The sequence below is a fragment of the Sus scrofa genome, chromosome 5 (assembly GCF_000003025.6).
Source record: "Sus scrofa isolate TJ Tabasco breed Duroc chromosome 5, Sscrofa11.1, whole genome shotgun sequence".
In the NCBI taxonomy this organism is placed as follows: Eukaryota; Metazoa; Chordata; class Mammalia; order Artiodactyla; family Suidae; genus Sus; species Sus scrofa.
Genome location: NC_010447.5, coordinates 17,570,701 through 17,595,177, shown reverse-complemented (window position 1 = coordinate 17,595,177; position 24,477 = coordinate 17,570,701). Strand labels below are relative to the sequence as shown.

At 52.4% G+C, this 24,477-nt stretch overlaps 2 protein-coding genes across 2 annotated transcripts; one reads left to right on the top strand and one right to left on the bottom strand.

Annotated features, from left to right (window-relative positions):
• LOC100621639 (keratin, type II cuticular Hb6-like) lies at positions 3,660-10,094 on the bottom strand. The gene is made up of 9 exons (XM_003355394.3): positions 9,178-10,094; positions 8,336-8,544; positions 7,311-7,371; positions 6,849-6,944; positions 6,461-6,625; positions 6,070-6,195; positions 5,608-5,828; positions 4,720-4,751; positions 3,660-4,156 (listed from the first exon to the last, which is right to left on the bottom strand). The coding sequence occupies exons 1-9, from the start codon at positions 9,775-9,777 to the stop codon at positions 4,044-4,046; spliced, it is 1,623 nt and encodes a 540-aa protein (XP_003355442.2). The 5' UTR covers positions 9,778-10,094; the 3' UTR covers positions 3,660-4,043.
• LOC100621844 (keratin, type II microfibrillar, component 7C-like) lies at positions 15,169-23,243 on the top strand. Its single transcript, XM_021091682.1, has 9 exons — positions 15,169-15,598; positions 17,830-18,038; positions 18,895-18,955; positions 19,907-20,002; positions 20,484-20,648; positions 20,842-20,967; positions 21,703-21,923; positions 22,100-22,131; positions 22,634-23,243. The coding sequence occupies exons 1-9, from the start codon at positions 15,215-15,217 to the stop codon at positions 22,804-22,806; spliced, it is 1,467 nt and encodes a 488-aa protein (XP_020947341.1). The 5' UTR covers positions 15,169-15,214; the 3' UTR covers positions 22,807-23,243.

Genomic DNA, 24,477 nt, shown 5'->3' with positions numbered 1-24,477 from the left:
TAGCCTAAGGAGCTCCCAGAATGCTCACTCTGAGGACGGGGCCTCCCCTCCCTGGGGGCTTTGTGACCTCACCTTGTCACAATTGCAGGGTTCTAATGGGGGATAGCGAGGCCCATCCCCTGAGCCCAGATGGGAAGGTGGTGGTCTCTGGGCTGGAATGGGCCTGGAAGGAAGGAGAGGGAGGAGAGGTGGAGGGGAGGAAAGGGTGCTTCAAGTGGGGGAACGCGTGGAGCTGAGGAGTTTGGACTTATGGAGTGGGCAGTAGGGAGCCATAGAAGGTGCATGAAAGCAGCCCAGCAGTCCGGCGTGTGGTGATGCAATTTAGGAAAGCCTGTCTGGTAACAGTGTGGAGGACAGATAAATAAATAAATAGTGACAATAATAAAACAAAACCTTGTGGGAGCTCCTGGTGTGGTGCAGCGGAAACGAATCAAACTAGTATCCATGAGGATGTGGGTTTGATCCCCGGCCTTGCTTAGTGGGTTAAAGATCTGGCATTGCCGTGAGCTGTGGTATAGGCCACAGACGTGGCTCGGATCTGGCATTGCGGTGGCTCTGGCGTAGGCCGGCATCTGCAGCTCTAGTTCAACCCATAGCCTGGGAATACCAAGGGTGTGGCCTTAAAAAGCAAAAAAATAAATAACACAAAACCTTGTTTACCCACCAGTACCTTCAACGGCCCCTTCTGATCACGGCAATTTCCCCTCTCTGACCCCACCCAAGCTCCAAAGTAGCCACTACCCTGGGTTTTTGTGTTAAGCACTCCCTTGCTTTTCCCTACTGTTGTGTCATGAGAATCCCCCAAAATTATTTTGCCTACTGGTAAGCTTTCTATAAATAGAACTCCCTGTGCCTTTCTATGACTTGTTTTTTCCTCCTCAATGTTCTACTTGTGAGATTCATCCATTTTGATGCATGTAGCTTTCAGTTATTTCTCAGTGTTGTATCGTATTCCAGTGTATGATTATTTCTCCATTCTACTAGGGATATGCACATGTGTGCTTATTGTTATAACAAACAATGCTGTTACGAACTTTTGGGTATATCTGCTAGTATACGTTAGCAAGAGGTTCCTTAGGATACTGGCTGTCAAACTTTTTTTAACCGCAACTCTCACTGTCTGACTGACTTCACTTAGCATGATAATTTCTAGGTCCATCCATGTTGCTGCAAATGCCTTTATGTCTTTCCTTTCAATGGCCGGGTAATATTCCATTGTGTATATGTACTGCATCTTCTTTATCCACTCCTTTGTTCCCCATTTGTCTCATGTGGTTTTTGTTCTCTAATGTTCCTTTCCTACCTTCCCTTGAGTTAATCAAATGTTTTTAAAGATTTGATATAACTTATGCTATTGGCTTTTAGCAATATTTTATCTTTCATTATAATAAATGCATTTAATTTTAGTGATTGCTCTAGAGCTAAAAAATATGCACCCTTAATTTGCCAAATTCTATTTAGAGTTCCTTCACTACTTCACCCTTCACAACAGTACAATTGTAATTGCTGCCATATCTTTTACATCCACACACATTACGAACAATGTCATTAATTTTGCTTTAAACAGCCAGTTGACTGGTAAGGAAATTATGAAAAAATACTGTTTCATATTTACTCACTTTTTTTCTATTTCCAGTGTTCTTTATCTTTCATGGGATCCAAAATTCAGTCTGGTGTCATTTCTTTCCAGTCCGAAGAATCTCATTTACCATCCTTTGTACTGCAGTGATTCACTCATTTTACTTTTGTCTTTAGGAAATGTCTTTACTTCACCTTTGTTTTTTTGGGTTTTTTTTTTTCTTTTTTTTTTTTTTTTTGCTATTTCTTTGGGCCGCTCCCGCGGCATATGGAAGTTCCCAGGCTAGGGGTCAAATCAGAGCTGTAGCCACTGGCCTACGCCAGAGCCACAGCAACGCTGGATCCGAGCCGCGTCTGCAACCTACACCACAGCTCACGGCAACGCGGGATCGTTAACCCACTGAGCAAGGGCAGGGACCGAACCCGCAACCTCATGGTTCCTAGTCGGATTCGTCAACCACTGCGCCACGACGGGAACTCCACTTCACCTTTGTTTTGAACGACATTTTTGCCAGTTAAAGAATTCTGGGTTTATTGTTGTCTGGCTCTGTTGTTTCTGATAAGGGGCCACAGTGATTATTATTATTCCCCTGTATATCATGTGTCTTTTTTTTTTTCTAACTTTTTTCCTTCAGTTTTCAGGATTTTCACTATGATATACCCATGTATGGTACTGTATTTCCTGTGCTTGGGGCCCTAAGATCTTGGATTTTAAGTTGATGTTTTCATCAAATATGAGTAATGATCCCTTAATATGTTTTTCCACCTCATTCTGGTGCTTTTCCTTCTTGGATACCTATTGATACAGACGCTAAATGATCCTTCAATGTTTTCTTCCCTGTCGTTTGGATTGGAAAGTTCTATTCATCTGTCTTCAAGATCACTGACCCTATCTTCTGATATCTTCATTTGTTGTTAAGCCCATTCATTGACGTTTTCACTTCAGTTGTACTTTTCAATTCTAGAATCTCCATTTTGTTCTTTTTTATATCTTCTCTTCTTCCATTACTCATTAAGATTATATATTCTTTTAGATTTTGAACATATTTGTATTAGCTGCATTTAACTCTTCATTTGCTAAATCCAATCCTAGGCCATTTGGGGCTCCATTTTTATTGATTTCTCTTTCATATATTCCATTTATTTCTCTGCATTGCATTCCAGGCAATTTCTTCAGATTTATCTGCCAACTTACTCTCTCTTTAATTAGGTCTAATGTGTTGTTTAGATGTCCACTGGGTTTTTAATATAATTAGTATAGTTTACATTTCTAGAAATCTGTTTGATTCTTTTTCAAATCAGCCTATTACCTTTTTTAGAAAGCTCTTACTCCTCAGTTATATTTTAATACCCTCTTTTTTTGAACATATGGAACACATCTCTTTTTTTCCGGCTCTACTTAATTCCGGTATCTGTCATCTTCCTGGGGATGATTCTGGCTTGGAATGCTTCTGCTCAGTCTCATTTATGATGGCATCTTGTCCCACATTTCATGGTTTTTTATTAATTGTGAGCTTGCTTTTGTTAGAACACTCTCTGGACTAATTCCTGAAAGCCTGGGTTTTTAAGAGAAGATCTGCATTTGCTTTTGCCAGATTTGGGGGAGAACTGCCAACCTGGACTCATTTTAAACTATGTTCTCACGTTAAGTATTGTAGGTATTTGTCCCCCCCCCCAGCCGCCGACCCCCCCCCACACACACCCCATGTGAACTCCAGCCAGGACCTATATGAGGGCAAACCTTGTTATGGTTATCTGGGAAAAGTTTTCTCTCCTTTACCCAAAGCCAAGGTCAAGACAGGCATTTTCCTTCTTCTCTCTTCACAGATGTTTTTCCTGCTTCCCTTAGGATTGTCCCAACTTTCTATTAGGGACATTGCCTCCAATTCTCCCTTCCACAGGCCTAGGCTTTATGCCCTGTCCCCTGACCACAGTGGGCTTCCCTTCCACCCACTGACTACCAGGGACCAAAAGATGCCCCCACCAGGTTGAATGCCTTCTGGAGGCCCCACCCACCTGCTCTGGACCTGAAATAATGGACAGAAAGATGCACATGCATGATAGCAACTAGGTGACTTTATTTTAAGCATGGGTAGCAAGGAGGGAACGAAGCTTTAGGAAAGGAAAGGAAGAATAAGAATGCAAAGGGAAGGAAGTAGGGGGCGGGGAACGGGGGCTGAGGGGCTGTCCTCTTCATGGGCTCAGGCAGCCCAGAATCCTCAAACAGAATACATCCATGGGTCACTCGTCCCAGCAGCCTTTCTCAGCCTGAGGGAGGCAGGCCACAAAGAGGGGGGATTCCCACACATCAGTAAATAAAAAGTGGACAGTAGGAAAGATGGGTAGGGGGAGAACCAGCAGTTGCACCCATGCCCTGGGCTGCGCATGGTAGGGTTGGGCAGCTGGAATCCTCCAGGAGGGAGAGATGGACTGGGGGCTTGGGTGCATCCTCAAGTCCTGCCAACTTAACACTTCTTAGAGCTGCTGCCACAGGCTGCTATTCCACGGGACCTGATGCCACAGGTACGAGTAGCTGAGAGGTCCTCACAGACGACTCCACCCCTGGAGCTGCTCACACCTGCACGGGGACAATAATGATAAGTCAGAACCTTCAGGGGTGGAAAGGTGCTGGTCCCAAACACAACTCCCTCCCTACCAGCCAAGAGCACTCAGGAGCATGGCTCTGGCTCACCCACATCTCCCAGGAGAAAGACTATAAGCTTCCCTGTGATCTGTCTTTGGAACTTCCACCCTCACTGGAAGGGAGTCCAGCTTCTGGTTCAACCTCAGTCCCTTAATCTATTTTTCTGTTGCTGATTTCAGGAGGATCTCTCTGGGAACAACCACACTGCTGAACTACTTGTTTTGATCCAGAAAAGTGTTCGATTTCTGGGGCATGGACAAGTGTGTTTGGACAGGGGGAAAGGCAGAGCTCCCTACGATGGGGAAAATCAGACTGACGCTCTGACATGTCTGGAATGAGGAATTACTCGTCACTCACGACCTGCCGTCCAGCTCCCTCTTTGTAACCATGTGGCTGAAGATGGAGTCCCTCTCCCTGGATCTCTCCATCCTTAGAGCTAAAACATTCTTCCCACAATCTAACGGCAGTGTCTCCCCTTCAGGGCCAGGATTACTCACTGATGTTCACAGCGCCGACGCCTTCACACAGCCTGATGCGGGAAAGAAAAGGTCAGCATTAGGACTGGGCATTAGTTCCTGACAATGATCCCAGAGTCACGTGGTCACCAGCTCTGAACCCAGTCCCCTAAGGAGCCACCCAAGTCCCTCCCCAGAAGGTCAGAGAAGATCTGGGGTCCAATACCCACAAAGGCTTAGCATCTCCCCAACCTTGTCACAAGAGAACACAAGGGCCAGGTACTCCCAGATCCTTCTGGGAAGTGGAACCTGCCAAAACGCTGCAGGACACGGAGATCTCTCTGCCTGCCCCCCGATTTGCCTCCCCACCCCTACTGACTGGCTCTACCATCTTGAACAACTCAGTCTCCCCCGGGCCGTGGGTTTTCCATCTCTCTTTAATGGAAATGTGTTATTCTATTTGCCCTTTCAGTTTAAGGCCGTTATTATTCTCCCCCCTAACCAAACCAACAGGGTTCTGGCACTAGCTCCCACCAGTTCGCGGAGTCTGTGTTGCACATTTCCGGCCAACTGAAGTTGGCTAGACGTCATCACAGTGGGAGCTTAAGATCAGCCATGATAGAAGTATTTATACCACTGAAATCAGCAACTATTATGAACTGGAGACTTTTCTTCAGAGAGTCAGCTCTTAAGCCAGCAAACCATTGTGCCTAACTAAGTTTTGTACATAAGTTTATTGGAAATCAGGCAGTGGACCTCAACGAAGACAATTCTCCTGAGGCTCTCCTCAAGGCAGGGAAAGGTCCAGAAAGGGTTACAAGATGGGAGCAGAAGAAGAAATGGGGGGCTGGGGAACTAATGGAGGAAATTTTTAAAAAAATTGATTTATGCAAATAAGGTTCTGGCTCCAGCTGAGCTGGCTGTACCCACCTCTGCTCCTCGCCCTCCAGCAGGCGCCGGTAGGTGGCAATCTCGATGTCCAGAGCCAGCTTGGAACTCATCACCTCCTGGTACTCCTTGAGCAGGAAGGCCATGTCCTGCTTGGCCTTCTGCAGGGCCGCCTCCAGCTCAGTCAGCTTGTAGCGGGCATCATTGAGGGCCGCCTGGCCCTGCTGCTCAGCCTGGGACACAGCAGCCTCCAGCTTGGAGTTCTGGGGGCCCAGAAGAGAACAAGGTGGGTTATGGTCCCTGGGTCTCTGTGCCCATGTCCTGGATGTGTCCAGTCTGTCTACCCAGCAGGGATCACCCCAGGAACAGGCCTCACCCCTTCATCACGAGGGTGTCCAGGATTGGCCACCACCTAGTCATGCACATGGGCTGGAGAATGAATGGTGAGATCCATTTGGGCGCACACGCCCGTGAAACCCTGGGTGGACCTCCAACAACCCCTACCTGGCGCTTGGCATTCTCGATCTCGGCTGTCAGCCTCTGGATCACGCGGTTCAGCTCATTGATCTCCTCCTTGGTGCGGCGCAGGGTCTCCCCGTGCTGGACCACTGTGGCCTTGATCTCCTCATACTGAGGGGAAGCAGAGAGGTTTGTGAGGCTCAGGGAGGGACTTCCTCCCACTGAGGACACCACAGATGATAATGCAGGTTGTACAGTGCTCAGCCTGTGCAACCACACATGGCAGCCTCGCCTTTACACCCCAACCTGAGAGCTCTTAACATTTTACTCACCCTCCTTAAGGATCAAAATCCCCAAACAAAGAAGCCTTTTCTAACATATACTTTGAATCCCTCCCACCACCAGGTCGAGGAGGCAGGTGTCCTGGGCCACTCACCTTGGTGCGGTACCAGCTCTCAGCCTCAGCCCGACTACGGCTGGCAATGTCATCATAGTGAGCCTTGATCTCAGCAATGATAGAGTCCATGTTCAGGTCCCGGCTGTTGTCCATCTTGACAATGACCAAAGTATCTGAGATGTGGGCTTGAAGGACTCTGATCTCCTGTGGGGCCAAGAGCCATTCACATTACATATACGATCCAGAACCAAGGAGATCAGAGTTCACCTCTCCCTTTACACACACACACACACACACACACACACACACACAACTGCCATTTCCAAAGCCCTTGGGCCTGCAGACCCTTCTGCCCATTTCCTCTGTGCACAGGTTGGCCTGGGACTCAGCAAGGAGGGCTGCGTCATGTCTTCCCTCTGGAGCTCACCTCCTCATAGAGGGTCTTCAGGAAGCCCACCTCCTCCGCCAGGCTCTGAGCGTTGGCCTTCAGATCTGCCTTCTGCACGCTGAGACTGTTAACCTCCTGGAGACACAAAATACACGGCAGTCGCTAATCATGGCAGAGGCTTTCCAGGGAGCTCCGCCTCCCCCAGCCCAACCAGAAAAGCCCCCAGTCCCATTCCCAGCCCCGCAAAGCAAGTCAAGGGCATAGATCCAGAAGTCAAGGGTCTGGGAACGAAGGTCTCCCATCAATTAGCAAATGTCATATGTGACTTTGGAAAGTCCTTCCACCTCTCCGGACTTCTCCATAAAGGAAGAGCCAGAGAACTCCTGCCAGATCCATCTTCCGGGGTGTGAGAAGGAAGATGCCCTCCAGGGAGTGGAAGAAGATCTGAGCTTATGAACTGAAGCAGGGCTGCCAGACTCCCAGGCTGCTAGACCCGCTCACCTGCTTGATTCTGACAAACTCATTCTCCGCCGTGGTCCTCAGGGCCACCTCCTCTTCATACCTCCACAAGAGAAGAGGATTTGGAAAAAGGGAAGTTATTCAGAGACTGGACTAGGGATGGAAAAGAGGCGGGTCCGAGCTGACCCATCACACCCCTTCCCCAGGGTGTCCCAAAGAGCCCTCTTGCCTATTTCCCTCTCCCCAGGTCTGAAACATCTCTCTCACCCACCTCCCTGATAGTACATTTCTCTAAATTAAACATGGTTCATTTTCAAGATCTTGGTTTTGTTATTACTCGAATATAGTAAGCTGGTTGCCTGAACGTAGGTCTGGAAAGGCAGATGGAATTAGTAACTTAAACCACTGGGTATGGGAGTTCCTGTCCTGGCAAAGTGATAACAAACCCGACTAGGATCTGTGAGGATGCGGGTTTGATCCCTGGCCTCACTCAGAGGGTTAAGGATCTGGTGTTGCCATGAGCTGTGGTATAGGTTGCAGACGCGGCTCGGATCCCACGTTGCTATGATTGTGGCGTAGGCTGGTAGCTACAGCTCTGACTCAACCCCTAGCCTGGGAACTTCCATTTCCCATGGGTGCAGCCCTTAAAAAAAAAAGGCAAGAAACAAAAACAAAAAAAAAAACCCACAGACAAACCAGTAGGCATGAACAGTGGAGCAGGGCTCAGTCATTTCTTTGTACCCCCAGTACCCAGCACAATAAAGGAATGCAGGTGCTCAGAACAGGTGTATGTGATGGATGGATGGATGGATGGATGGATGGATGGACGGATGGATGGATGGGGATGTGGTCCCTATCCTAAGAAGTTCATGCAATGGAGAAAGGCTCTTTGTGAGGTTTCAGCCCCTTTTCTCTTCTGTGTCTTCCTGTCACTGCCATTAAAGCTGCTAAAAGCACAAAGTGGCTTAATGAAGAGAGAAGTTTCTATGGTCAGCATGCTCAGTGGCTCCCCAGTTGTCATGTCACACCACACTTCTGAGAGAAGTGGACCTTCCCCGCCAACTCACTTCTTCTTGTAGCCCTCCAGCACCTCGTGCACGTGGTTGAGTTCGGAGGCCAGCCTCCCACGGTCGGCCTCCACGCGCTCGGCCTCCCGCCTCAGCGTCTCAATGTAGCCATTGAACAGTGGCTCCAGGTTGCTCTCACAGCACTTGCGGTTCTGGAAGAACTGCAGCTTGGTCTCCAGCAGCTTGTTCTGCTGCTCCAGGAAGCGCACCTGCCGCCAGAGGAACAGCCATCCAGTCAGCCCTAATTCCAGCATCCTGCAGGATCCGTTCCCACCCCCAGCTTCCAAACCAGCCCTTTCCTCCCCTCCCAACAGACACCCAAGGGCCTTTCTCTATCATTTGAAATGGCTGCAGGTATTATTCCAAGTGTCCTATGATCGAGTGGAGAAGTCCTTTCTCATGCTTGGCCTCACTGTGCCAGGGATCAGAATCTCCTCCAGACTGACAAAGCTTTGCCCTGGGAACACTTCCCTGGCTAACTCTCCCCAGTATTTAAGGCAGGATGAAGGATGAACCTGTGGTCCTGTTTCTACATCTTAGGTGCCTTTCTTGTGTGCTATATGTGTATGTGTGTGTCCTTCTCCCTCTGCAGCAGTCCCAAGCCCATCCTTGTCTGTCTGTGGGGACTCTGTCTGTCTGGACAGAGGTTGTATATGGTAACAGTGCTCTCATCAGGAGCCTCTATTCTATACTCATCTCTCTGTATCTATCTGTGCCCTGTGCCCATCTCCTCCATCAGCCTGAGCACTCACCTGGACCCCATCTCTCCTGCCCCCTGACTACCTTTTCAGTGCCTACCAAGGAAAGGAAGGTTCAGGAAAGGCGTGATCAAGGACACCCACCTTGTCAATGAAGGCGGCGAACCTGCTGTTGAGAATTTTGATCTGCTCCTTCTCCTCTTGCTTCACGGACTGGGCATTGTGGTCGATCTCCAGGTTGAGGGGCGCGAGGAGGCTCTCGTTGATGGACACGGTGGTGATGCAGGGCGGGCTGGGACGGACCACGCCACCCGAGCGGTACCCGAAGCTGCGGCCACTGGAGCCAGCACCGAAGCCTCCGCTGACGCTGCGGCTGCCAAAGCCCCCAGTGAGGCCGCGGTAGCAGGAGACGCCTCGGTAGGGGGCAGCCGTGATGCAGCAGCGGCCCGGCCGGGGCCCAGAAGCTGAGGTGCAGCTGAATCTCTGAGTGGTCACACAGGAGCTGGATTTGCAGACTCCACTACGGGAGCTAAGGCAAGACGATCCACAGGTCATGGTGATTCTGGGCTGGAGGAGATGAAGCCAGAGGAAGGAGAGAAGCAGTCTGACTTCTCCCTCACTGCCCGTCCCTTTTATAAGCCCAGACACCTGGGCTGCCCGCCTTGCCACGCGGAGTGGGCTTCTTGTCACCTTTATGGGCTTGGGGAATTTCTCATTCATTTCTCCTCTCTCATGGGATAACATCGAGATGGAGCTTTGGAAAATCCTAGACTCAGGCAACTCTGAAGCTCTGGCAGCATTTTTTCCACAGTTGAGAGCCAAGGAGTCAAGGTCAGCCAAGGCCTGGGGACTCTGCAATTTGCGAGGTAATTAAAGAGAAATGGGGAAGCCGTGGCGGGAGGATTTCTTTCCGGCACTCAGCTGGAATTATCACCTCCATCTTTCAGTTTGGGTCTCAAGATGAGCTGAGACCAGGGACAAAGGACAAGCCATCCTGAGGATCAGAGATGGGTGGAGGGGCTCTTAGAGAGGAAGAGTCTTCCGGGGGCTTCGCGGCAGGGACTCGGGGGACAATTCTTTTTTTTTTTTTCTTTTTGCCATTTTCTTGGGCCACTCTCGCAGCATATGGAGGTTCCCAGGCTAGGGGTCTAATTGGAGCCGTAGCCACTGGCCTATACCAGAGCCACAGCAACTCGGGATCTAAGCCGCATCTGCGACCTACACTACAACTCACGGCAACACCGGATCCTTAACCCACTGAGCAAGGCCAGGGATCAAACCCGCAACCTCATGGTTCCTAGTCGGATTCGTTAACCACTGCACCACAATGGGTACTCCTCCGGGGACAATTCTTCAAAGCAACCTATAACACTTAACCCTTAGCATGGCCAGAGGGACATGGTGTTTACTCCCACCAAAGCATGGAAAAGTCCATCACACACCAACAAATTATTTGTTCAGCCACTTTGGGCTACAGGATCCAGGAAGTTGTTGGATGTGTGTGAGCAGTGTGGGGTGAGCGCTTCAAATAAGTGAATTCCTACAAGCCCCAACCTGTCTACCCACCTCCATCCCTCTTCATATGTCTTCAAGATTCCTCACCCCCGGAATTCCTGTCGTGGCTCAGCAGTAATGAACCCAACTTGTATCTATGAGGACGTGGGTTCAATCCCTGGCCTCACTCCATGGATTAAGGATCTGGCATTGCCATGAACTGTGGTATAGGTTACAGACACAGCTCGGATCCAGCTTTGCTGTGCTTGTGGTGCAGGTCAGCGGCTGCAGCTCCAATTCAACCCCTAGCCTGGAAACTTCCATATGTTGGAGTGCAGGCCCTAAAAAGCAAAAAAAAAAAAAAAAAAAAAAAAAAGATTCCTCACCCCCACCCAAGGCAGAATCTCTCTACCAACTAGACCATAAGCACAAGGCCACATTCCCCAAACACTTTCTAAGGGCCGCCTGTTTTCTGGGGCACTTTCAGAAGAGCTTCTCCAATAAGCTCTGAGCCTGGACAGAGTGGTGGGATTTGGGGTCCCAGCCAGGAGAGCCTCAGTGTGCGGGAGGCCCGGGGTCCCAGACCCGGAAGAGGAGGCTGGCCCAGGGTGGGAGTTGGGGGAGTGGGGAGACGGGGATGTTACCAGGACAGGTACCTGGGCCAATGGGCCATAGAGGGGAAACAACAACAACAATAATAATATCAGCTAATATTTATTGACTGCTTACTATGTCCCAGCACTGTAGAAATGTTTTACGTACACACCAGACTTTCTCCTCACCACCTCCCTAGGCAAGTTTTATTACCTCCATTCTAGATATAAAGGAAGCTGAGGCTCAGAGAGGTTATGGAACTTTTCACCCAGATTGTAAGAGGCAAAGCCCAGGCTTAAACCCCAGTGGGTCTGATGCTAGAAACACTTTGACCACTGGACCACGGAGCAAAAGGAAAAGTGTCTCTGAAATGGGCAAGTTGATGTTCTAGATGTTTCCCAAGGATGCCTTGCGTTACCAAAAGTAGACACACACACACACACACACACACACACACACACACACCCTCCATATACCAGCCCCACGTCCCATTCACTCTGACACACCTGAGTATGGCCCTTCCCAGGTCAAGCACTTCTGGTGCTCGGCTCGACATTCTAAGCCTGTGCAGCCACCATACCCGCCAGTGACCCCAGCCTGTCTCCTTTCCCCCGCCCTCATCCTTCCCCTGGTTTTCAGCCGGCTCGGACTGCCCGCCAGCTGTTCCTCCCACATCCCCTGCCTCCCTGGCTTTGCATCTTGGTGTCCACCATTCCCTCTGCCTGAATCCTCCTCCCCTCTCTTATCTCCATGCATCCAACTCGTCACCATTAGCCCCAGACAAACGGTCATCTCCTCCAAGGAACCTGCCCTGACCTCTTGCCCCCAAGGCCCTGAACTGAAGGCTCCCCTTCCCACTGAGCCTCTCTGGTGTGAGGCTCCTGCATTAGAGCCAGGCCCCCTGCAGCCTCATATTAAGGCCCTTCCGGGGGTGCCTGCCCTGCCTGGGGACTGCAGAGTCCTTGGGATCTGGGCCTGCTTCCTGCTGGGGGCCTATTTGCTCCCTGTCTTGAATTGGGCCCAGGGGCCCACGGGGAGGTACAGGAGAGACATGACAGCAAGGGAGAGCAATAGTTTTTCATCCATAGACTGGCGGACTGGAGATAAAGGGGGCAAGGGAATGGTTTCTGGAAGATGGGGCCAAGAATGGAGCAGCCCTCCCCTTCCCCAGCACTGCAACCACTCACCCTCTCTCCGGGGGAAGCCTGTCCTTGATTGCACCTGAAATCTCTCATGTTTTTTTTTTTTTTCTTTTTAGGGCCACACCCAAGGCATATAGAGGTTCCCAGGCTAGGGGTCAAATTGGGGTGCAGCTGCCGGCCTACACCACAGCCATAGCCATGCCAGATTTGAGCCGCATCTGTGACCTACACAGCCACTCACGGCAATGCCAGATCCTTAACACAGTGGGCAGATCCAGGGATCGAACATACATCCTCCTGGATACGGTCAGTTTCATTACCGCTGAACCTGGGACTGAAATCTCTCAGTTTACAACGGGAACTGAAATCCCTCATGCTTTAGCCCATTTCTCCCCACTGGGTTTCTAGAATAATAACAGGGACACCAGGGACCAAGTGGCCCTGAGGCTGGGTCAGGGATTACCACTGACAGGTGGGGGGCCGCTGTGCTCTAGCTGTCAAACCTTTCAATTCCATCCACTTTGGACTGTGCTCTTAGAGGGCATAACTCAGCCTGCAGCCTTCTGGTCTCTCTGGACTTTTTTTTTTTTTTTTTTTTTTTTTGTCTTTTTGCCTTTTCTAGGGCCACTCCTGTGGCATATAGAGGTTCCCAGCTAGGGGTCCAATTGGAGCTGTAGCTGCTGGCGTACACCACAGCCACAGCAACACCGGATCCTTCACCCACTGAGCGAGGCCAGGAATCAAACCAGCAACCTCACGATTCCCAGTCGGATTCGTTAACCACTGTGCCACAACAGGAACTCCTGATCTCTCTGGACTTTAAATGTACTTAATTATCAGCACGAACAAAGGCTGATAATTAGCCTCCCCATTGATTGTGATAGTGCAGAAATTCTACTCCATCCACCCACCAAGATCCAGAAGGAGTTCCAAGCGAGCATTATGTAAGTGCCTCCATAAGTCTAATTTAAATCCTCCGTGCTTCAATGTAAGTCCAGTTCCTCTTATGAGAGAGGTACTAAGGGAAGGCTATTCCCTTAAGAAAATTGGAGTAGGAGTTCCTATTGTGGCTCAGTGGTAACAAACCCAACTAGTATCCATGAGAACTCGGGTTCCATCCCTGGCCTCGCTCAATGGGTTAAGGATCCAGTGCTGCTGTGAGCTGTGGTGTAGCTCGCAGACAAGGCTCAGACCTCACATTGCTGTGGCTGTGGCATAGGCTGGTAGCTGTAGCTCTGATTTGACCCCTAGCCTGGGAATTTCCATATGCCACAGGTACAGCCCTAAAAAGAAAAGAAAAAAAAAATGGAGTAGAAATTCTAAAAATGCTGAAGCCATTAGTCAGATGACTGGTCACCCCAGGTGGAGCTGGGAGTGGAAGCCCAGACACTGTGGAGTTGGGTCCATCTTCCGTCAAGGATGGTACTAAGTTTGTGCTGAAACCCCTGCAAAATCAAAGCTGAACAAAAGGGATTCAGGTCCACAAGAGGGTCGGGAAAGACGGCAAAGGGGGCAGTGAGCCAATCCCTAGAAATGGGATGCCAGGCAGCCAAAGCCGGGCACTGACCACAGTGACCTCTGGGTTCCAGGATTTAATTACCCCTTGCACAATAACAACTCACACTTAAAAGCAAAGGAAGCTAAGGGTGACTTGCATGTTTCTCTTTAATGCTGGCTGCTGAGTTCACACTCTCCTTTCCTCTGTCTTTAATTGAATGCATAATTAACTTCTATTATGATGGGTTATAGCCTTCCAGGGTTGGTGGCCCTGTCCAAGCATCATTTGAGAGGAAGGCTTTGGCTCACACTGATTTTTCTAAGACCTCAAAGCCTCATAATCTGGTCTCCTGCCCCCAGGAGGAATTTAACCCTCACTCAGTTCCCGAGACTCAGACCCTGGGAGGGGAGGGATGGGAGCCTCCTTTCAGATTCTGACTCTGCCCCTCTATGGAGCCTTCTATGCCTGACCTTAAACAAGTCACCGGACAATTCTTCCTGAGCAGGTAAACAGGCACAACACACTGACCTCAGAAAAGGCCCTGGGAGTTAGATGAGATAATGGATATAATGCATGATATTGTTGGTACCCCACAAATGCAACCTCCCTTCCCCTCCCCCAAGCAGAGCGGAGAAGGACGTGGGGGATGAGGGGGAAGGACTGGACCTTTCTAGGAGAGGAGACGGGAGCTGAGTCCTGAGAAGGAGAGAAGAGAAAGTTTTTGCCCCCAGGAAGACAGAATGAATGGCAAATTAATAACAGTAGAATAAATAGAACAAACAAACAAACATTTATGGAGTTCTTATTAAGTGCTAGGTAGGGCCCTAAACGCTTTCCTGTCCCTTGTGCCACTAGGTCTTCCCAACAACTATGGAAACTATTACGATCCCTGTTTTGCATATGAAGAAACTGAGGCTCAGAAAGGTTATTCGCCTGCCCAAGGTCATGGAAAGAATTTCTGAGACTGACTCTAAGATGCCTTCCCTTCAACACACACACACACATAACACACGTGCCCCCACACCATGCGAAGACGCACAGGTAACTAAGACCAAGGCTTCCCAGCCTGCAGGGCGGTGGCGCCGGCTGGGACCGAAGTGACGGCCGGGTGTGCCCAGCTGCCCAGCGTGGGGCTAAAACCAACCCGCGCTACCCGGCCGACTCCCGGCCAAGGGGCGCAGGGGGCCCGCCCCGATCCCGCCGCCCACGGCCCGCGGAGCTGACCATGCGCTTCCTGGCCCCATAAAGCGCGGGCAGGAGGCGAACGCCGTTTTATGGAGTTGGCCGGGCGGCCGGACTAGCTTTGTTTCTCGGCTCGCAGAGATGCGAGGCCCGACCTCCAAGCTCGTAAACGGGCTGGCCGCGCGCTCCCTCCCCCGGTCTGCCGGCCCGATATAAGGCTCAGCGCCGGTGTCGGGGTCCAGCCGCCTGCTGCCGCCGCCGCCGCCGCACCATGTCCTGCCTCTCCTCCCGCCTCGGCGCCCCCTTCGGGGTCCGATCCTTCAGCTGCGCCTCAGCCTGCGGGCCCCGGCCCGGCCGCTGCTGCATCTCGGCCGCCCCCTACCGGGGCATCTCCTGCTACCGCGGCCTCACGGGGGGCTTTGGCAGCCGCAGCGTCGGCGGAGGCTTCCGCGCTGGCTCCTATGGCCGCAGCTTCGGGTACCGCTCTGGCGGCGTGGTCCGTCCCAGCCCGCCCTGCATCACCACCGTGTCCATCAACGAGTGCCTCCTCACGCCCCTCAACCTGGAGATCGACCCCAACGCCCAGTGTGTGAAGCAAGAGGAGAAGGAGCAGATCAAGTTTCTCAACAACAGGTTCGCCGCCTTCATTGACAAGGTGGGTGTCCTTCATCACACCCTTCCTGAACCTTCCCTTCCTGGGCAGGCCCTGAGGGGGTAGTCAGGGCGCAGAAGAGATGGGGTCCAGATGAGCTCCCACGCTGATGGAGGCGAGGGACACAGATCCGGGGCACACACCGACCAGAGAAATGAGTACAGAGCCAGGGGCTCCTGATGAGAGCACCGTTATCATATACAACCTCTGTCCAGACGGGCAGAGTCCCCACAGGCAAGATGAATATCCTTATCCCACCCATCCTGAGCCTGGAAGTCCTGGGAGGACCTGAGAACTTCCAGACCAGTCTCTCTTAGAAATGGGGTATGGGGACTGCTGATATTTTAAGTGCTATTGGTAGGTGGTCCATTAAAGCATTAAATAACATTCCAACACCTGATGAGAAAATTCATCTCTTTTAGTTTGTTTTTAATCCTTAAGATGAAATGGAGACCATCTCATTGGGTACATTAATATGTCTTTCATATCCCTCTCCTACTTGTGACTTTCATGCTTTTAATAAAAGAGAGCAAGGCTCAGCTTCAGAACTGTCTGGGACAGTAGGCTCAGCTAGAATGTCATGCTTTCTTATTTCCTCTTATGTATGCCTACTGACACTGGTTTTACACCTATGATGGTTACATAGTTACCCCTTTAGTCCCACTTACGTGTGAATGCTTAAAAAAATCCATTTATACATAAATCACAAGGAAACAAGTCCAAGGGGATGGCAAAATTCTGAAGTCAGCCCATGAAGGGCTCATGCTTGAGAATCACTGCTACCAGTGCAGCCGTTTGAGCGCACACAGTGGACAGAGACCTAGAAGGGGACAGGGACACAGGGCAAGGCCTGCTCAAGGGCCCCCTGATAATGGGTGGCAGAGCAGAACTCCAAACCCAGACTCTCTCTAGGTCCCTGGGGCTAGAGGGTCCAAAGCCGAGGGCCCAGCCACCCCACTGGCCTCCAGCAGGATCTGGTCTGCCTCAGCAGCTGCTGCATCCCCAGTGTGCTGGCGCTCAGACCCGCAAAAGACGGCCAGGGAGTGTGGGAGAAAGCATCCTGGCCCACAGGCAGGAAGCCCAGCTCTGCCTCCAGTTTCTCCACGGATTCTCTGGATGACACTGGACAGGGGCTTCCCCTCTCGGCCCCAGAGTTTCCCCGCACCAGAGCTGTACGTGGTGCCATGTGTGAGCTGGCCATGACTTTGAAAGGAAATGTGGGGATCACGACAGCCATGAGACTCCTCTGCTCAAGCCCTGTCAGCTGAGAGCACCTAAAATGACCCCACATAATATCTGCAGTTCCCATTCCCCATTTCTGGAAGTTCCAACCGGGGAATTGCCAGCTGCTCTCACCGAGCTGGATGAAAAGGGACCAGCGCTAAAAGGCAAGGTAACGTCTCAACGCCAGGGAAAACCAGAGGCCAGGGAGCCTGGTCCTATTTGCTGATGTCCTTTCTGGCCGCTCAGGGATTGTTGCCGGCACCTCTCTCCAGGTTGAATGATTTCTGGGAAAGGCTTGTCTGCTGTCTTTTCCTGCAGGCGCCACTGTCCCTATTTTCCAAAACCTTCCCCCAGTCACACCACCCGCCTGGCATCCAGACACACAGGAGTGTCCAGCACAGGAGTTTAGGCCACTTTAGACCACGCCTCCCCTGCCTCCTCAGACCCCAGTCATCCCGCTTAGTGAGCCACTGCCCTCACCAAGCTCCCCAGCCAGGGAGCCCTTCCCACCGTGGCAATCCATGCAAACACCTGCTCAACAAGCTCCAGGCTGGCCCCTGAGACAAGATAAATAAGCCATAGGCCCCGTCCTGGGGAAGCTTGCAGCAAAAGGTTCGATTCCTCCTCTATGCCTCCCAAATCTGCTCTATAGCCCTTTCCTCCAGGAAGCCTTCCCTGATTGTCACTACCCTTGAACCCTCACCATCCTCCCATCCCAACCCAGCACCACCCTTAGGCCCCTTGGTTTCTCACTCCTCCCATCCAGGACCACCTGGACAGACCCTCACTCAGGCCCGAACAAGCAGTCATGAAACAGGGATTTTCTTTTTTTTTTTTTTTTTTTTTTTTTTTTTTTGCTGCCTCCTCAGGCCGGGAGAGCTCAGCTGGGGCTGTGCCATCCACCCCTTGCCTCTGCAGGCCTCATTGCTCTTTCCGTCTCACTCTGCCTGCTCTCTGAGGAGGGCTGGGGATGCAGGCACCTCACCGAGCTTCTCCTGCCTCTATACCAGGTGCGCTTCCTGGAGCAGCAGAACAAGCTGCTGGAGACCAAGCTGCAGTTCTACCAGAACCGCCAGTGCTGCGAGAGCAACCTGGAGCCGCTCTTCAATGGCTACATCGAGACGCTGAGGCGGGAGGCCGAGCTCGTGGAGGCCGACAGCGGGAGGCTGGCCTCCGAGCTCAACCACGTGCAGGAGGTGCTGGAGGGCTACAAGAAGAAGTGAGTGCATCAGAGAGGAGGGTGTGGAGAAAGGAAATAGGGTTAAGTCAAAGCAGGATGGATTGGGGCTAGACCACAGGAAGAACTTTCCACCGGGAGGAAGACAGTGACAGGAAGCCTTTGGGGAAATTTTTTCTTTTCTGGGATGGGAATTTAAGCATGGAAGAGCCTCTGAGCTGCTCCAGCGACCTCATCATTATGTATTTATTTCATTTTAATTTATCAAACATGTACTGAGCATCTACTCTAGGCTCCAGGTGTTGTGTTGGGCCCTGAGGTGGGGCGGGGGCAAGAAAGTAAGCAGGACAGGAAAGGGTGGCACCAGACCTAGGGCAGGGATTCCCCCCTGCCCGAGGGAATTGCAATTCAGAAACTGAGAGGAGGCCCACAGAAATGTGCCAGGCACCACCCTGCCCACATCAGGAATGCGTGTCCCTGAAACAGGAAGGGCAGCGGGGGATGTGGTTGGTTTCAGTGCCCAGAGGAAAGGGATGGACATTTTTTTTTTTTGGTCTTTTTTTTTAGGGCTGCACCCTCAGCATATGAAGGTTCCCAGGCTAGGGGTGAAATCAGAGCTGCAGCTGCCGGCCTACACCACAGCCACAGCAATGTCGGATGCTTAACCCACTGAGAAAGGCCAGGGATTGAACCCATTTCCTCATGGATCCTAGTCGGGCAGGCTCATTAACCACTGAGCCACAATGAGAACTCCAGCATGGACATTTTTTGATTCTATGACTACATCCAAAAATCCAGTTCCTAGAATGTTTGTCTAGCCTTCCTTCTCTTTTTTTCTCTTCAAATCTCAGCCTATGGAAATTCTAGCCACTGAAACTTGTGCCCTTTTTGTCCCCAGGTATGAAGAGGAGGTGGCACTAAGGGCCACCGCCGAGAATGAATTTGTGGCTCTGAAGAAGGTGAGTGACCCCAGAACAGACATCCTACGACTCAGCACCAAGGACAGAGGCAGGAGTGCGCCCTCTGTAATTCAGAGAGGCTGAGCCACTCCCCCAGAATCACACAGCCCAACCTCTCCCCTTTTCCTTTTCCCAAATGCCCCAGTGCTCCCTGGGTGGCTCTAGACATCTGGGTACACTGCCTGCTTCAAGCAGGGCACTCTTCCCCCATCCAAGGTAACTCCCATCTGGCCAGTGATTTCCCACATCCTTCCGCCCTGTGCCTCCATTAATTTTTGTGAATGGGAGAGCACATGAACGCTAGTGATGCCTGCATCCTCGGGCTGGGCAAGTTAGGAAATGCTGGCGTGAACAGTGCCGTTGCTCACTCACCTCTTGGACTTGACAGGGCAGAGCCACCATCGGTGTGCTGAGACTCAGAGGTCAAGGGTCTCGCCCTGAGTCACGGGCTTGGGGCCAGTGATGATCCCAGAAACTTCTCCTCCTCCCCCTCCTCTTCCCCCTCCCGCTCCACCTCCTTCTTCTTTTTTGTGTTCCCTGGAGCCCAGGATCAAGCCCATGCCACAGCAGGAACCCAAACCATAGCAGTGACAATGCTGAGTCCTTAACAGCTAGCACACCAGGGAACTCTCTGGAGACCTCTTCTTCTAAGCCCGGATCTCTAGATTTCTTTCCATGAGATTCTAGAGCAGAGAGGGGTGGAGCATCATTAGAACTGAGCCATTTTACACTAGATCCTAAGTTTCATGGTAGTGCAAGATGTGGATTCTAGAGGGAAGATCCCAATGGAGCCCAGAGGAAGTGTCTGGAAACGCTGGGGCCCCTTCCCTTACCTAGACCTGCTCCTGACCCCTTGAACTTCACCAACGCCATGACACCAGCTAAGGAAGGTCCAGGGATTGTGCTCAGCCTGATGGGAGAGGAGACTCCAGGGCCACCCTCTCCTTTTAGGATGTGGACTGCGCCTACGTGCAGAAATCAGACCTGGAGGCCAACGTGGAGGCCCTGACCCAGGAGATCGACTTCCTGCGGCGACTGTATGAGGAGGTGAGGGACCACGGAGCAGCAGGAAGCAAGGAGGATGGGAGTTAGACATTGGAAAGGACTGCCACCATTTGGTTTCCGGATGAGGGACGACAGAGCAGAGTTGAGAGACCCAAGGCAGGGTTACCCACAGAAGGTGAAGAAACACAGTTTGATGTCTTATCTGCCATGCCCAGACAAGCTGGTGTTCCTGGTTACCATGGTGACAGTGATCAAAAGTAGTAAATCCTGGTCCTAGACCCAAAGGATGGAGAGAGGAGGCCCTGACAGCCAGACTCAGACTGGGCTCCTTTCATCCTTGGGTTCTGGGCCTGAGGAGCATTGAGAGGATCCGGGGTTGAGAGGAGGTGTCACCTTTGAGTGGGGGCTTCAGACAGTGAGGCGGTGGAGGAAGGAGGGGGAGGGGACAGGGAAGGACCCTGAGAGAGCAGGCTACCAGCAGTTGGGCTGAGTCAAGAAGCTCTTACCACCACCCCCACCCCAGGAGCTCCGAGTCCTCCACGCTCACATCTCAGACACCTCCGTCATCGTCAAGATGGACAACAGCCGGGACCTGGACATGAACAACATTGTCGCCGAGATCAAGGCTCAGTACGATGACATTGCCAGCCGCAGCCGGGCCGAGGCTGAGTCCTGGTACCGCAGCAAGGTGAGTGGCCCAGTGCCCCGTTCCCAGAACAGGGATGCTAAAAGCTAAAAGCATTGTGGGAGGGATGCTAAAAGGGCTTCAGCCTCTGTCTGTGTGGGATGGACAAAGGAGGGCAGGCAGCTCTCGGGATGGGATGGCGGATGTGTGCTGTGTGGCTCCACGGGATGACATAAGCCTCTCTGCTTCCCTCCAGTGTGAGGAGATCAAGGCCACGGTGGTCCGGCACGGAGAGACCCTGCGCCGCACCAAGGAGGAGATCAATGAGCTGAACCGCATGATCCAGAGGCTGACGGCCGAGATCGAGAATGCCAAGTGCCAGGTACGGGAGCTTGGCCCACCTCTCAGTGTAGAAAGAGAACAGAATTGGCCTGCAGCAGGGGGGTTTAAGTCAGGCACCTTGCCAGAGTGTGGGAAAAGGAATGAACATCATACTTTAGGCCAGCCCCCTCCATGGAAAATGCTCTCCATTCCTGCTGAATATGGGGTTGGGGGAGAGGTATGAAGGGGAATGGAAGGACCAGGGCCTTCATGGTCTGAGGGGCAGAATAGGGCAGAAGAAATAGTGCCAGCCTCAGGGGCAGGAATCCCGGGCTCTCAAACCAGCCCTGCCACTAGCTCACCATGTGATTTGGGGAAGCATTTCTTTTCTTTGGCCCATTGTTCTAGACTGATGATCATACGCTCAGGTGTCACTCAGGTTAGTGAGTGAAGCGGGCTGTACCCAAGGCCCTAGGGCATGGTAAGCTGGAAAGCACAAAGGGCAGATCCGCCTCAGATCCAGATGAGGCAGGCGCTACAGAAATGCAGGTCCAGTGTGCCCAGATCCTCTGATTTTTTTTTTCAAGAGAAGCCAGGCATCTGGACTTTTATGTTAAATTTCAAAAATTAAAGACACTGTGTCAGCATTCCCCGGGAGCACGAATTTGCAACCTCTGACTTAACAAATGAGTAAGGCCCCTTCTTCCTCTGACAGTCAGTGGTCTGTGCATACCTGGCCTCTGACCCACACAGAATCCAGAACAGGGAGCCTTAATAACCTTCCCTTGTCCCCCAGAACTCCAAGCTGGAGGCTGCCGTGGCTGAAGCTGAGCAGCAGGGCCAGGTGGCCCTCAACGATGCCAAGTGCAAGCTGGCGGAGCTGGAGGCCGCCCTGCAGAAGGCCAAGCAGGACATGGCCTGCCTGATCAAGGAGTATCAGGAGGTGCTGAACTCCAAGCTGGGCCTGGACATCGAGATCGCCACCTACCGGCGCCTGCTGGAGGGCGAGGAGCAGAGGTGGGTACCACTCCTGAGGAATGTCTCTACATCCTCCAACCTGTGCTTTGAGCCAGGAGCTTATTTGCATATCATTTACATTAAATTTGCATCCAGATGGCTTGGAGGAGGGCATTTGCAAGTTCTGCTTCCCCCCACCCCTGAACTAATTTTTGTCCCTTTGCTCTCCCCACAAGGTTGTGTGAGGGCGTTGGCGCTGTGAATGTCTGTAAGTAATCTGTACTGTGGGGTCTGAAACAAAGTCTTGGGCTTCCTGGTGGGCCGACTTTTTCTTAAAGGGCCAAACAGTAAATATTTTAGGTTTGCGGGTCATGCGGCCTCTGCTCAATTTGTCCTTGTGCTGGGAAAGCAGCTACAGCCATAGGGATACTTAACAAATACAACTTCATTTACAAAAACAGGAGGCCAGCATGGGCCCCCAGTTTCCGACCCTGAAAGGAAGGGGAGGGATGCGGCCATGAGTGATTCTGATCATGTAAATGGCTGTTTCTGCATATAAGGAGGGCCCGGGCTAACAGTTTATCAAGGATGCTTGAGGTTAGACTGCAGAAGAATTACGCATTGAGGGTGTTTGAGGGGAAAAGAGGAATAGAAATGGAGAGAAGGAGCTCTGAGCAGGGGGTCTGGGGAAGGGAGGCACTCTGGCCAGCAGGCACGGGCCACTGGCGACCAGTTCACATGGGGACTAATCTCTGTCCTCCCCGCGGCAGGTGTCAGCAGCTCCCGGGGCGGGGTCGTGTGCGGGGACCTCTGCGTGTCCGGCTCCCGGCCCGTGACGGGCAGCGTCTGTAGCGCCCCCTGCAGCGGGAACGTGGCAGTGAGCACCGGCCTGTGCGCTCCCTGCGGCCAGACCAGCTGCAGCCGCTCAGTGCGGTTAGCGTAGAGCCTCCGGGTTTGTAATGCACCGCTCCACCAGCCAACCCTCCCTGCCTCTGGCGGCGGTCCCGGAGCTCCGAAGCCCCTGGACTTGCGGCGCAAGGGCTGGGGAACCGACCTGCCTGATCTGCCCCAACTACTGCGTTCCCTTCCTGCATCTTTCTTCCACTTCGACTCTCCACTTCTTCTGGGGAGAAACGGGCTCCTCGCTGCGCAGGTCTGGTAGCTCCCTCCATCCTCAAGAGTCTGAACAACTTGTTTCCTAGAACCCTGGGCGAAGAGCCAACCTGACTCAGGCTGCTCCGGGGTCTTGGACGCCTGTGGCTTCTAAGGGACAGATTGGTCCCAGAGCCCCTCTGATGTGGACCTGCGCGCCCTCTCCCTCTCTCTCTCTCCTTTGTGCTCCGTCTCCAAGTTTCCAATAAAGCTCCTGGGTCCTAAAAACTGTGCTCCAAGAATCTCCCTACACACGTTGGTGCCTGCAGCAGGTGGCCTTGCGGCTCGGTTTTCGCCACCTTCCAAGGCAACAAAGGAGCGGTTCTCAGCAAGGAAGAGGGCTGTCTCGGAGGCACCCTGCCCCTAGAGCCACACTGGAGGGTGCAGGGGGAACACAGACACCCAGGTCCCAAAACCCAAACACAGAGAAGCACGAGGAGCTGGAAGGGAAGAGAGAAGGGCTTCGGGGAGGATCCTCAGCCAGAAGGAGAAGAGCCAGGCTTCCCTGACATCTTCCGTGGAGACCCCATCACTTGAGGATGCTAGGACACCAGTAGTCTCCTTCCTCCACTCCCTCACTCCACCCTCACCCCACACATAAAATTTCCCTGACGATGGGATCAAGCAACTTCACCTCCTCCCAAAAGCAAACACTCTTGAGATGGTCCCCCAGCCCCCCAACATACCACCGTCATCACTTCAGGGGGGTCCGGACAGAGACCTCCCACCTCCCCAGTACCCATCATATGTGCTGCTCTCCCCAAGCACAGACCTCAGGACACCCCCTACACACACAGACACCCAGACCCCACATCAGAGACCTTGACACATACAGATGCCCCATCAGACACAGACTTAACACCCAGATGTCTTCCCCCGACCCCCCATTCCCACCCTCAGGGATCCAGATACACAGCCCGCCCCTCTGCCCGCAGACCTAGGCACAGAGTCCCCCCACCAGGGATCTAGAGTCTGGAACCCTCCCCCCACTCACCCTATACCCCTCCCAAACACACACAGACCTCCTCCACCCCCACAGACTCTGGGGCCCCCAGAGCCCCCTCCAAGACCCCCCCCCCACACACACACACACGCACACACGGTCCAAGGCCCCAGGGCCTGGCAGATCCGGCACCAGGAAGGGCTGAGGGTGGCTGATATTCAAGTTGGCTGCTCAACCCGAAACCCAGGCCTGGGGCAGCTAAATGTTTGTGGCCATCTCACCACTGCGGAATGTTCTTTCACTGACAGCACAGGGCATGGGGGGAGGGGCGGGGGAGGGTTTGTGTGCAAACAGCCCTCCCACCACCTCAGCAGGAGAGGACTCTAAGCGCCCACTTCCCCGCAAAGCCAGAACTTCTGGGAGTTTCTGGGCTTCTTCCAGAGAGGAGCTGGAATCAGCCCCAGCCCTGGGAGGGGGCCAAGGCCTCACTATGGATGAGAACCGAGTTCCTTAGAGCAG

Bases quoted from the DNA above. Each gene is read 5' to 3' on its own strand.
- LOC100621639 (XM_003355394.3), bottom strand. From the start codon at position 9,777: ATGTTATCCCATGAGAGAGGAGAAATGAATGAGAAATTCCCCAAGCCC. The intron at 8,545-9,177 runs GTGGGTGTCCTT...CTCTGGCGGCAG, and splicing joins TCGCCGCCTTCATTGACAAG to GTGCGCTTCCTGGAGCAGCA. The intron at 4,157-4,719 runs GTGAGTAATCCT...GTCCCCGTGCAG, and splicing joins CGTCGGCGCTGTGAACATCA to GTGTGAGCAGCTCCAGGGGT.
- LOC100621844 (XM_021091682.1), top strand. From the start codon at position 15,215: ATGTCCTGCCTCTCCTCCCGCCTCGGCGCCCCCTTCGGGGTCCGATCC. The intron at 18,039-18,894 runs GTGAGTGCATCA...TTTTGTCCCCAG, and splicing joins CTGGAGGGCTACAAGAAGAA to GTATGAAGAGGAGGTGGCAC. The intron at 20,968-21,702 runs GTACGGGAGCTT...CTTGTCCCCCAG, and splicing joins TCGAGAATGCCAAGTGCCAG to AACTCCAAGCTGGAGGCTGC.